At 53.6% G+C, this 13,353-nt stretch overlaps 1 protein-coding gene across 11 annotated transcripts in view; it reads right to left on the bottom strand.

Moving 5' to 3' along the window:
• Positions 1-13,353, bottom strand: part of DAB2IP (DAB2 interacting protein) — a 178,387-nt gene that overhangs the window by 62,312 nt on the left and 102,722 nt on the right. For 6 of the 11 annotated variants that reach the window (XM_084798135.1, XM_084798133.1, XM_084798127.1 and 3 more), the window contains one exon: positions 8,277-8,416. The exons of the other annotated variants lie outside the window; for them this stretch is intronic. In XM_084798135.1, the coding sequence (XP_084654261.1) occupies positions 8,277-8,416 (140 nt within the window). The remainder of the gene's footprint in view (positions 1-8,276; positions 8,417-13,353) is intronic. 11 annotated transcript variants of the gene reach the window in all.

Genomic DNA, 13,353 nt, shown 5'->3' with positions numbered 1-13,353 from the left:
CTGAGCATCTATACAAACTCCATCCCGGTCCCTTCAGGGAATGAGTTTCCCAGACTGCCGTCTGGGGGTCAGAGGGTGGAGCTGAAAAGAAGGCATAAAGGGGAACAGGAACAGGGGGGTGGGGCCAGGAACAACCCATTAATAAATCTCCTCCCAGCCAGAAACAGTAATTGTTGAGGCTTGGCCATCCTTCGCGTGCTAACAATCTGCAGCTGCAATACAACGCTCTGATTATGAATGTCAAAAAGACAGAGCATGAAATTAACTTCCCTTAGTCAGCGGGCACAGGGAGATGCTACACTAAGCCACTGCCCTAGCACAAGACCTCCCTATGACAACGTCACATCTCGTCAGGGTGCCACCCTGGCAGCAGCTGTAACTCTGCCCAATGTGTTCTTTCACCATTAGGCTGGGCTCACTGCACCCTGCTTGTTCAAGAAAGCTCAGAACAGCAGGCAGGAGGGGTTAACAGAGAAGGAGGAGTTGCCAGGGGGAGCTGAGAGAGGGTTGAAGAGCCCCCCAGCTCCCTAGTGGGAGAAGAGAGAGAGAGAGCTGCACTAAACAGCTCCCTTTACAGGTAACACATGTGGGAGATACCAGTTACTACAACATGAGCCCCAAGCTAATCTCAGAGCCATGCCTGTGACTAGTTCTTGCTCCAGCCTGGCCGCAAACACCAAGGTACCCAAGTGACAGCAGAAGGCTCCAAGGAGCAGGACCTTGAGGCTGCCCACTGGCCCAGTTCTCAGCATATGGAAAGTTACCCACTGGTGATACTAAATATTCCCATGCAGGACACAGTGTGGGCAGAAGCAAGACCCGTGCAGGCCTCCTGAGCAGGCAAAGGCATTCTTGGCATGTTGCTAGAACCAGGCTTAACCTCCAGCTTTGGCGCCATTTCGCCTAAAAATGTGCAGGGATTCCCCAGGAAGGGTGTCAGGTTGGGCATTCCCTGCCTCCCTCTCCTGGGATCTTACCCCACTACGTGCCTGGCATAGACAGGATCTGTAGTGCAGAATGATGGCTTTCATACCTATCTGCATCCCAAGTTCCCAAACATGCAGCACAGCACACAGGGTGGACAGCCACATGCCCATGAGGTTCAGAGGCTCTCTAACTCAGGAGGGAATGGGGAAGCAGGCACAGTAGGGCTAAGAGGGGAACTTCCGTGTCACCTGCACTACAGTCACCTCTGAGCCTTGCTTAGGTAAGAGACACATAGAATCATGAGGAGGAGGAGGCGGCTACTGAGGAAGATGGTTTGCTTACATACAGCACTCAAAGAACAGACGACAGCACATGACCTTACTCACGGAACACAAGTGACTCCTGTGTCTGAGGGCAAGGAGCAGGGCCCTTGGGGGAGCTTGGCCATGGTAGCTATCTAGGCTGTTTCAGGGCGAGTACCCCTTGCATGGGGTGGGTAGCAAAGGGCCAGTTTCACAGAAGGAAATGCAGCGAGTATGTAGAGGGCAAGTCTTAAACATGCCACCTGGGGGCTCTGAGAATGGGATTGCTTCTGTTCCAGGCCTGCTGCCCACACCCCCTGCAAGGCTCTAACCGGATGAGATGCTCTTCAGCCACCCCCTCCCCCGCGCCCCCAGACTCCTGGGCAGCAGAAACCTGCAGCCATCGGAGCTCCTCTGGGCAAGGGGCACTTTGTCCTTCACAGAGGGTACGGCTGACAGCTCAGAGCAGGGAGAAGCCAACCGCAGGCGGCCACCCTGGAAGGCACCGTGCCAGCCAGGGAGGTACGTGGTTTTCCTCTTTTCCTTTTCAGTCTCTCTATGATCTCTAGTTTGTTTCTGTGGTCTTCAGAAATAGCCGTTAATTAGAGCCCAGTAATTAACTTTCTGGTTCAAATAATATTTTGCAAAGGAATTCCATTAAAGAGTCGATTTGCATATCCTCTGATATGGGGCCTGGAAATAGGCAAGGCTGCTTGAGGGGAGAAAGCCCATGGTAACCCCAAGGCTGGCTGTCACCAGGACCTGGGCTCTACTCAGCACGTGAGGTTGAGAGGAAGTCAAAGGGCCACTGCTAGGGAGGTTGTCCCCAAGAAGTTCGGCAGCCTGTCCACTAAACGAGGCAGCATGTCCACACGCCCAGATAGAACTGCACAAGTAGACAGGAACACACCCAAGCACAGGACATACACTACACACTATACAGAATACACAGACTATGCAGCTGGGCACTACAGAGTGTATGTAAACATAAACAAAGACACAATAGTAACAGTGGCCAGAACTTACTGAATACTTAGATGGGATCATTTCTTTATATCTGACCTATAAAAAGCTTAAAACTTTCTATCATCTAATCCAACAGGATGCCAAACTGTCTGTTGCATTTTATATACAAGTATATGTATATGTATGTATATATGTATGTTGTATGTATATGTGTTTACCTTAAATACATATACAGCTAGGCACAGTGGCAAACACTTGTAATCCCAGCAGTCAGGGAGGCAGAGGCAGGTGGATCTCTGTGAGTTCGAGGCCAGCCTGGTCTACAAAGCGTGTCCAGGGCAGCCAAGGCTACACAGAGAAACCCTGTCTCAAAAAACCAAACTAAAAAAAAAAAAAAAAAAAAGTAGATAAAAATGCTTACGTGCTGTGCACATATACCTTCCTAAGGACAAATGCACACTTGCAAAATATATTAAAAATATGCAGATGTACATGTGCTTGTTCAAAGAAAGGCTTATCCGGCCTCTGTAACTTCAGCTGGGCAGCCTGGGGCTGATCACTAGCTAATTTCCACCATTCCTTAAAATATTACCCAGCTCAGATCTCCAGAAGGCACACAAGGGAGCTGCGGATATAAAAGGAAGGCAATAAAAATGAGAAAGCAAAAATAAATTGGTGTTCCATGCATCCAGGTTGCATTCTGTGGCTTCCCTCTCCTCTGGAGATGAAGCTCTGGTGAGGCTTGCCAGTGCTCAGGAGGCTCCAAAGGACGTGCTGCAGAGCGACGCCTGGCTGTGATGTGGCCTCAGTTTCCCTGGACCTTTTAGCCCCTTCTCTGCTGGCCTACCCTGAAGGGCAGACGCCCCCTCCAGAAGCAAGTAGACATGAGCTTCCTCATAATGATTATTGGTTTAAGAATTCAATCTGTAGTGGAAGGAGGGAGACGGGGGGGGGGGGGGGGGGGGGGGGGGGGATGAGAGCCAGGTGAGCCTTTCTCGTCAAGAATTAATGAATTTCCCGTTAAAGCTCAGCTAACATATAGGGCCCACCCACACAAGGCCTCCAGTGCTGAGGAAGGCCAGACAGGGCAACTGCAAGTCTTGCAAAGGGTCCTGTTGGAATATTCAGAACACAAGGGCAGAGAGGTGAGTCTTGCTAGCCACTTGATTCGGGAGAACAGCCAGTTCTCAACCACTAACCAGCAAATTAATACAAATAAAGAAATGCCATTTTTTTTTCTGCCTCTCAAAAATGAAAGAGATCATTTTAATGACAAACTGCTCATCTTGTAGAGGGTATGAAGAAACACCAACAGGTAGTTACTCTCAAAACTCACTAACAGAATATAAACATTATGGGATTTTGATAAGCTTTATTTTTTCTGGCCAAAAACTTCAAATTTCATATTCTTTGACTTAGTAATTCTAAAACGTTATCCTTTGGAAAAATGAGAGACACAGACAAAAATGAATGCTCAAGACTTTAAATTAATAATATTTTTTTTAAAATAAACCTGAATGCTAGATGATTTTTTTTTTTAAAGATGGCTCAAAAGGAGCTGGAACAACGGACATTTAACATAAATTTGTAAAACACACAGGAAAGGGGGCTGGGTGGTGGTGGTGCACCTTTAATCCCAGGACTCAGGAGGCAGAGGCAGGTGGATTTCTGTGAGGTTGAGGCCAGCCTGGTCTTAGTCTACAGAGGAGACTCCAGGACAGCCAGGTCTACATGAAGAAACCGTCTCAAAAAAAAAAAAAAAAAAAAAAAAGCAAGCAACTAAGCAAACGCACATACGTGTGCACAACGGAAAGATCTTCTCTGCCAGGTGTGTAGGACAGGAAGAAAGGGCTTTCCCCAACTTTCTCACTTTGCTTTGTTCAAGGTTAACAACGGCCTCCATTTTAACGCAGTTCTTCCTACCAGGTGCAGCAGCAGCTACCATCTCGCTAGAATTTTGGAATGATACCACATGAGTGATGGTTAGTCCCAGCCTACAGATGAGAAAACTGAGGTGGACCAAACAAGATGGCTGCCTCCTACTGACACTTGCTGAAAATGTACAGTTAGGCTAACTTCTTCACACATCATGGTTTACTTGGTCAAATTTTAGAAACACTTAAGAAATGCGCGAGACCTGGTATTACATGCCAAGGAAACTGAATGAGCTAAGACAGGAGCTTAAATACCGAATACATCAGTACCGGCGTCTCCATAATTTTCATTGTGCCCACTTTGTAGACATACAAACTGAGGCTCCCAAAGCCTAAATGACTTGCAGCTGCAGGAACGGCTTCAAAGCCGAAGCTCACATACTCTCTTTATACCTAGTAACTGTCTAAACTGCAGCTTGCAGTCACCATACTTTACAGACCAGTCCCAAGAGAAAGCAGACAAGGGTCTAATTGCCCATGCCCTGTGCTCAGCAGGGCAGGGACCTGCACACAAGCCCTGGCTGGCCTGGGTACCAACCCTCCTGAGCCTGGGAAGACCCAGCAACAGTACAAGCTCTACTTCCACCTCCTGTTTTTCACCCAGTTTCCTCTGTTTCTTCCTCCAAAGATGACCTCATCCACAGCGACAGAACTCATACCTGCCTCCTCAAGGCCAGTTGAGGGTCCCTGTCTTAACGCCCACCCTTAACTTCCAACTAGCCCCCCTCTCCCCGGCTCTATACACCTGGAATCCCTCCAAGAGTAACTCTCAGCTGTGGAAAAGAAGCGCTGCACATCGGAAGGGACGGTGCAGCACTACCTGCACACGCACCTGCCCGACCCTGCATTTTCCAAGCTAAGTGCTGCGCCCGGCCAAGTAGCAAGAGTCAGGAGGGCACAGCCACTTCTGGAGTACAGAGAGGACAGCTGGGGAAACACGCTCTCTGAATGTGTAGGGGGCCAGCGTCACCTAGAAATGGTGTCAGGAGAAAAAGGGGGTGAGGATGTCAGCTGACCTCCTAGCTCAGGAGCATCAAAATGAACTTGGTTCTGGGAAGGCAGAGCCACCACATCCTTTCTTGCTTTTACCAACATTAAAACAGCCCTGTAAATGCAGAGCAACACTTCCAGCCTGCACAAGGAACTGTTCTTCCAGCACCCTGGTCACCTGAAAACACTCTGGCCAGCACTCACTCATTTCTGCTATCCAGGAGAAATGATCACCTGTCTCTGGTAATTACTGCCAAAGCCTCCAAAGGAGAAATGAGTGTCTGAGAAGCCCGGCGATCACGGAGACCGGTTAGGAACCTTCCCTAAAGCCATCTTCAGTTGAACAAGTACAAAGGCTGAGCCTGTCTACCCCACAGCCCTTGAGCCCCCAAGTCCCTGTTGGCCAGACCCAAGCCTCAAAACCAAACAGCAGCAGCCCACACTGAGGGCAGACTTCTTTCCCAAGAACCCCAAAGATTCTAGCACAGAGCCACCTGGTTTCCAACCTCTGGATGGAGAATTCCAGAACAAAAAAGGACCGGACCAACACAGCAGTCTGCAGAGCACACAGACAACACCTCCTTAGCAGCCATACAAACCGAACAGATTCACCCACAGTTAAGACTCTCGGGTCTAACCAGACAGCCCTAAACTGTTCGTCTACAAGGGAGGGCCACTGGGGTCAGGGCTCATGACAACCCTGAAGCCTCCGGTCCTCTTCCCATCCTTGTCCCCCACGCATGCCAGGCGTGGTGTCTCTGTATTTGTCCCAGAGAGAGGCAGTGGGAGTGCCATGGAGAGGGGATTCAATCTCCCCTTGCCTGGTTCCTTCTACCCCACTCAGGCGACACAACACCCACAAGAATGAAGAAGCGCCTCTCCACTCACCCAGGTTTGACCATGAACTTGGGGGGGGGGGTGAGAAGTCACCCCAGTTGGCATTACTCACTGAACCCCAGAGGACTCCAGGGACTGCCCCAGGGAAACATCTGCCCATTCATTCAGCTGCAACCAACAGATCTATTCCTGAACAAAGCAACAAATCAAAGAGACCCCAGGCCTGACAAAACCCACCGCAGCCTCTAGACTGGGTAGAGGGATTCTAAGCCAGGCTCCATGACTTTCATGGAGAACGCAAAAATCTTCCAGGACCCGAGAAGCCACCAAGGCAGATTTTGTTTACAGAAAATTAGAAAAGACAATCCACACCACTGCCAGCGACATTCAGCTCCTCTTGCTGCCGTTCACGATTCCAGAAATGGATTTGTAGTTTCACTCTCAAACCCGACTCTACCTACCCCTCCCCCTGCTCGTAACAAGGCTAACCTGAGACCAGGCTGCACAGGGTGTTTCGGAGGTCATCTTAGCGGAGCCGGGACTCTGGCTACGGCTGCTAGCCAAGCGCTCGCTGGTGGGGCTTCCCAGAGGTGGAAGGTAAACACGACATGCACTTGGCTCTCGAGAGGGCAGACACATTCAGAGACCCGGGCTGCCTGCTGTCTCTCCTGCTCCCGGACAACCGCCACATGCACACAAAATGGGGGGGGGGGGGTACGTACACAAGCCCCCGCATGCGAGAACAGAGGGTCCGGACCCCTGCCAGGGAAAGCGCCGAGAAGGGCATGTTCTTGGGAGAGACAGCCGGAGGTGGGGGGCCGGAGGAGGGAGGAAGGCAGCAAACCGGGTGGCCCAGACAGACAATAATAACAAAGATGGGAATGGAGATTTTCAAAGACGCAGTGGCTGCACCCAGCACGGAGCTCTGACCTGGCTGCATCTTCTGCCAGGGAACGCCTGGTCCCCTGGGGGCACCACAGCCATCAGTGAAAAGCTGGGGGGGATCCTGCCTTAGGCTGGGCTTGGCAGGGAGGGGGGTTGGGGGGGCAGTGCGGGCGGCGGGGGGGGGGGGGGAATGTACTGGCAAACAGCTCTGGGCTGATGGCAACGAAAGGTCTGGTGGTTCTAATTAGGAGGTGTGCTCTGGGAAAGATGTTAGGTGTCAGCTAAACATCCCCCCATGTCGGGCAGGAGTTAGGGATAACTTGGGCTCCTTTGCTTGCTGGAGGCAAGGAGGAAAGGAGACACATTATTATTATTCTACTTGTGCCTTCCACACAAGAATTGCCAACTCTCCAAATGGTAAAACGGACAGAGACCTAGGGAAGGCAGATGCTTGTAGCATTAAGATGTTGAGACTGAATGCTGAAAAGGCTCCTGCACCTCCACGACACGTTCTAACTGGCACAGGAATCCATCATCGTGCCTGTGCCTAAGTGAAAAGGTGCCTGTGGCTTACACGACTCAAGGAAGAGAACCAGAGCCCCCAGAGGCTGTGCCCGCCCAGTGCCCCCGCACGGACAGGATGGCTTGCCCTTGCGAGCTGAAGCCTGCACGTTGCCAGTGACTCCAGAGCAGGCTCAACAACCTCCTCCCCTCCCCTCCGCTCCACAAGCCACCTCCCCCTGGAATTTCCACACCTGCTCCCGGCTTGCCCAAAAGGAAGCAAGGAATAGGAGACACCCTTGGGAGCGGGAGGTAAAGGCGGAGGGCAGCTGCCCAGACTGTAGGGGGTTAGGCCCATCTTCTCGGGTCTCAGGCTATGCCCATTAAACCCAACGCCTGGGCACTGCCCGCTCGGTTCACCCCAGCCCCCAGCGGAGCACGTGCCCTACTTAGCGCAGATGTGCCCCCTAAGCGGCCCAGCCCCCTGCTCCTCCCCTCCAGATGTTCACCCTTTTCCGCGCCACGAGCGCGCCGGGTCTGGGCAAAACCCAGCCGAAAATGCCTTTTGTATCGGACACCAAGGGACTCGGCAGGCCGGGGGATGGGTCCTGAGGGTGTGGAGGCGCCACTTCCGTCCCTACCTCCAGGCACCGCACGGCCCGGGAAACAATGCCCACCTCGGCCAGACGATCCAGGACCCCACATGCCCGAGAGGGCACTTGCCGCCTGGCCTCACCCCGGACCTCCCGCACCCTCCTCGCCGCAGCCGGTGTGGCAACGAAGGGTGCAAGCCCCGGTCTCCCGGCCCGACGGGGGCCCCGTTCCCGGAGTTCCCGGAGGCCGGCGAGGCGTCACTCCCGCGGGAGCGTGCCCTGCCCGGTTCCAGCTTTGCCCCTGCGCCCTCGGGGCGCAGCCCGGGCGGCGGCGGGCTCACCTCTCATTGTCCGCGGCGGTGGCGGCGGCGGCTGCGCTCCGGAACCCCGGCAGGATGTGGCGGAAGCTGTGGTTGCGGTCCAGCTTGGGCTGGCTCTTGGTGCGCTTGATGGAGCCCTTGAGGCGGCGGCTGAGGAAGCCCTGCGCGCGGGGCGACAAGAGGGGGAAGGGGAGGCGGGGTTAGCGCGGCGGCGGCGGGCCGGGACCCGCACCCTCGCGGCCCACGGCGGGCCGGGCTAGGCCCTAGCAGCTCGCGGCCCGCGCCGCCGCCCGCCCGCCGACCGAGCGCCGACGGCCCGGCCCGCGCAGCGCGGCCCAGCCCACCCCGCGCCGCCCGCCTGCCGGCCGGCCCAGCCCGCCACGTCGCCCCCGCCCCTAAGCCGCCGTTGCCATGGCGACGCTGAGCCGAGCGCCTCCGACCGTGACCGAGGATGCCCGAGCCCCCCACCCCACCCCACCCCCTTGTATCCAGAGGGCGGGGCGGCAAGGCTTTGGAGGGGCGGGGACGGGAGGGGGAGTGGGCTCGCGCCACCAGCTGCCCCTCACCTCCTGGCCTTCCTTCGCCACACCCCCCAACCTCCGGGAGGATTCCACACCCCGCCCCGTCGGGGGACTGACAGGAGCGGTTGCACAGCTGAAGGAAACTAAGGCTGGGAGATCAGGTCCTCTAGGAGGCTAGCGGCCAGCATCTAGTAGCACTCTGGCCATCTAGACCCCTAAGGCGGGCAGACGACGGCTGGATGTCAGGACGGAGGCTGAAACACTTGAAATCCAGCAAGGCCAATCCCCATGGGTACAGGATCCCTCAGTGGCCCCCTGTAGGGAGGAGCCCCCGCGGAGGTGAAGGGTTTGCTGAGTATCCCCAATTTTGGGACACCTGGCTCAGACAATGCATGGATTCACCAGGCAGCGCTGAGCTGAGGCTCCACCTGAAAACACCATCCCCAACTCACCCCACCCCACCCCAGCACTTTTGGACTAATGAAGAGACAGGTGAGGAGGCAAGCGGCAATACACGCAGCTTGGACTAGAGCTCCCTTGACAGATGCTAAATAGATGTGGGGCTGAGAGGGCACAGCTGAGTCTTACTGGGTGTACTGCCTGGTTTTCTCTCAACTTGACATAGGTTAGCATCCTCTGAGAGGAGGGAACCGCAACTGAGAAAATGCCCATAAGATCCAGCTGTAGGGCATTTTCTATTGACGCGTAAGGGCACAGCCCATTGTGGGTGGGGCCACCCCTGGGCTGCCGGTCCTGGGTTCAATAAGAAAGCAGGCTGAGCAAGCCATGGGAACAAACCAGTAAGCAGCACCCTTCCTCTGCCTCTGCATCAGCTCCTGCCTCTAGGTTCCTGCCTGGTTTGAGTCCTGACTTCCTCCAATAACTCGGACTAAAATATGCAAGTATAAACTGAATAAACCCTTTCCTCAAGTTCCTTTGGTCATGGTTTTTTTTGTTGTTGTTGTTTTTGTTTTTGTTTTCAGCAGAGCGTTAGGAACACTGGGCTTGGAACTTGGAGGCATCCTGAGGGAGGAGAGCTGAGAACTGGAACTCCCTGAGGAATGCTTGGAACTGAAGGGTTGCAGCGACCCACACCCACTCAGCCCCCATCCTGATTCTGTGGGATCCTATGAAGAAGTAAAGGGGTGTTAACTTATTTTGAAGTCAGTGTTTTTACTGTGATCTGAATGTGGCTTCTCATCCATTGTAGAAGAATGGGAGAGCCTGACAGCTCTCTGAGCTCAGAGGGTCAGGTGGACATTTGCTGCAGCCCCACCTCCTACACATGACAAGCTCAAGAGCACACAGAAAACACCAGCAAACAAACAAACAAAAAACCTTATCTGCAAGTGAAGAAGCCTTGTTCAGAGAGGTGAGGCATCTTGCCCAAGAACACCCAGCTCCAAGAGCTAGTGCCAGCCAGAGAGGTTCCCACAAGACGCTCCCTCTTTTTACAACACCCCAACTATCCTTCCTCCTTCCTCCTGCCTTTTTCCCCTCTGCATTTTCTTCCTCCCCCAACCTCCCATCCATAGCAGCCCTCTTCCAGTTGTCACTTGTCAGCATTCCACACGTCCCCCTAGCCCAGCTAAGATGCCTCTGCCTTCAGTGTCCAAATACACCACCTGACCCCTGTAGCCCACATCAGCTGCCCAGGTGTCCCCATGTACTGCAGCTCAGTAGGTATCCCTTGACTTAAGGGGTAGGTTGGAGGGAGCCTCCACCAGAGACATAATCCACAGGCAAGACAAGGCCGGCTAGGGGAGGGCAAAGCTCCTAGCAGACAGCAGGCAGGCAAGGACCTGCACGTCCATGTGAACTCTGGGCTCTCCCAACCTCAGCCCCTCCTGGAGGACCTCGTGGGCTCCCTCACAGGTGTTAAGCTGTGGGGTCTCTTCAGTGGGACTGGACTTTTTCTTGGTTTTCATTTTCTGCACTGACAAAAACTTCACAACGGTTACACTCTTAGGGTACAAAGAAGCACAGAGCCTGGTTTACAGTTTATGGAGCCCATGCAATAGCAATAGTGTCAGTTAGAAGATGGGGAGAAGGGGAGGAGGAGGAGGAGGAGGAGTGGTGGATTAGACTCTTGTCACTTTCCCCCAACATCTCACAAGGCTCCAACACCACAGTACAGGCCACCCGCTTGCTACCTACGCTTATCCAAGCTAGCAATGGCCTTGGGACTCAGTACTTCAAGAGCCTGATGTACTGGACCCCGGGACCACAACAGCCATGGGCACTATACAGGGTGACACTACAGGGTGGTTGTTGTCTACATTTCCAAAAGGCCCAGCAGCTCAGACCAGGGGAGATTGTTCAGGGGACCACGGAGAAGCCCTGCTAGTCCCCACTCTACCACAATATGCCCTGCAGACCTTGTGTCCCAGCTCAGAGCCTCTCAGATAGCAAATCCCAGAGGGAGGCTCCTGGCCAACAAGCTGTATTTCTGAGGGTGATGAAGGTCCAGAAAGGTGACGGGGCTTTCCCGAGGTCACAAAGCACAGTGAATCAAAGGCCCCCAAGCTGTGTTGGTTGCTATGCTTTGCCCAGATTCACAGGTGACTGTCCTTCACGAGGCTCAGGTGGTTGGTCCCTGGCCCCCGGGTGAAAGGAGATAAGCCTTCTCTCTTGTCCCTTCATGGGATCAGCTACAGCCAGAATTCATGCACAGTGGCTGGCCGGTCTTCAAGCCAGGAAGTTATGCTAGACCCAAGTTCAAGGGCCGGGAGGTGGCTCAGTGGTAGAGAACTTGCCTAGCATGCATCAGCTACAGGTCTGAGGCCAGTATCGAGAAAAACAAAACAAAACAAAAAACTCAAAAATATCACCAGACAAGGTTCCCGGTCTTTCTAGCTAGGCATGGCAGTGTACACCTTTGATCCCAGCACTCCAGAGCCAGGGACAGGCAGATCTTTGTGAGTTTGGGGTCAATCTTGTCTACAAAGGGAGTCCCAGGCCAGCCAGGGCTATGTAGTGAGACCCTACTTCAAACAACCAACAAACAGATAGTTCCTTCTTTCAGTAAAACAGAGTTCCCGACACCCACTTTTGGGCTGTACTGGAGCATACGGACAGTCAGTGGCTAAGAACTGAGAGGCGCAAGCAGGCACACAGGCCTCCAACGAAATTGTACCCAACCCCAGCTTGTCAAGGCCTGTCACCTCACTGTGAAATGAGCCGGGGAGGGACATGCATTAAGGATTAACAGGACACATAAGGCTGATCAGAGTTGAGGTTTGGGGGTGTAAAACAAAACAGAACACCCAACAAAAGCCAAGTTTATTCTCACCAGGAACCCACTCAAATACAAAGGTTTCATAAAAACTTGCAGTTTGTAACAGCATATGCTAGGGCTAGCTCATCTCTGAGGGCTACGCACGCTTTCATTAACCACTCCATAGCCTTCTCCTTTGCCAGCCCCCACTGCCTCCCCCATCACACACACACACACTCTCTCTCTCTCTCTCTCTCTCACACACACACCAGTCAGCTTTCTTGTGTGTCCTTTAAGAGACTGTCTTGCTGCACACACAGGATCTCGCCTTGCTAATCCAGCCCTGGGGCACGTCAAGCTTCTTCTTGGTGCCTGGGTTCCAATCTGTTTTTTAAGAAGGGTCTCAGCAAGTTATGTAGCCCAAGCTGGCCCTGGATTCATGATGTTCCTATGACGTCTGCCGTAGCTCAGGCTGGCCCCAGAACTCCTAATCCTTGTATCTCCTTCCACGTGTGCTGGGATTGCAGACAGGCAACACCTATCTGATCTGGGCTCAAATCCTAATTCAGATGACCTATGTACAGATTGCTGGCCCTTTCTGAGCCTCACTATCCTATCTGTGATACAAGCTAATGATGGAACCTCCTTTATGGGGTTACGGGGAGGACCACGGTCAGATACTACCAGTAAGTCAGCAGGTACTCAAGCCACAACATGCTGTGGCTGTTCTGTCACTATTACTGAGACTGACTCAAGGACAGCCAACTCTTTTTGTCCTGAGATGTGGGTGACCAACACAGGTAGGAGTCTGCAGGCTGCCCAGCAGTGGGGACAGGGACATCAATGAAGCTGCTCGCTAGATGACCCTGGAGCCACATAGTAACGTCCAGTTTAGAAGTGTTGAACTCTTTTAACTAGCACTTTCTTCTGAAGCAACCTCAGAGACTCCCCGTGTGCACAGTGTGCGGCCACGGGGCTGCTCAGGTGAGGGCCTAAGCTTTCATCCAGGGAGCAGGGACTGAAGTGTAAAAAGCAGCAGGCAGCCTCAAGTCCACAGGGACAAAGCCTGTTCCACCCCCCCCCACCCCATGCGGGCTCCCCGACTCCCTCACTCCCCCACTCCCTACCCCCCATGGGGCACCGGCTTCCATTAACACAGCAGGCAGCTGCGCCAGTGTACTGGGCTCTAAGGCTCTGGGACTTTTTATAAGGCTGCTTATTACCAGCTCTTGCCTCTGTCCCCTCTGCGAATTCCCTCCACCCAAAAGGAATAACTGCTCCCAGCTGATCCCCACTTTACCACTGGCCAGGCCCCAGGGCAGTGTGGAGGAGGTCAGTGTCTCTGGCTGAAAGGATGATG

The sequence above is a fragment of the Acomys minous genome (genome assembly GCF_964271855.1).
Source record: "Acomys minous genome assembly, chromosome: 10".
Taxonomy (NCBI): domain Eukaryota; kingdom Metazoa; phylum Chordata; class Mammalia; order Rodentia; family Muridae; genus Acomys; species Acomys minous.
Note: the sequence above shows the minus strand (reverse complement) of the source record. Positions and strands in the feature narration are given on the sequence as shown.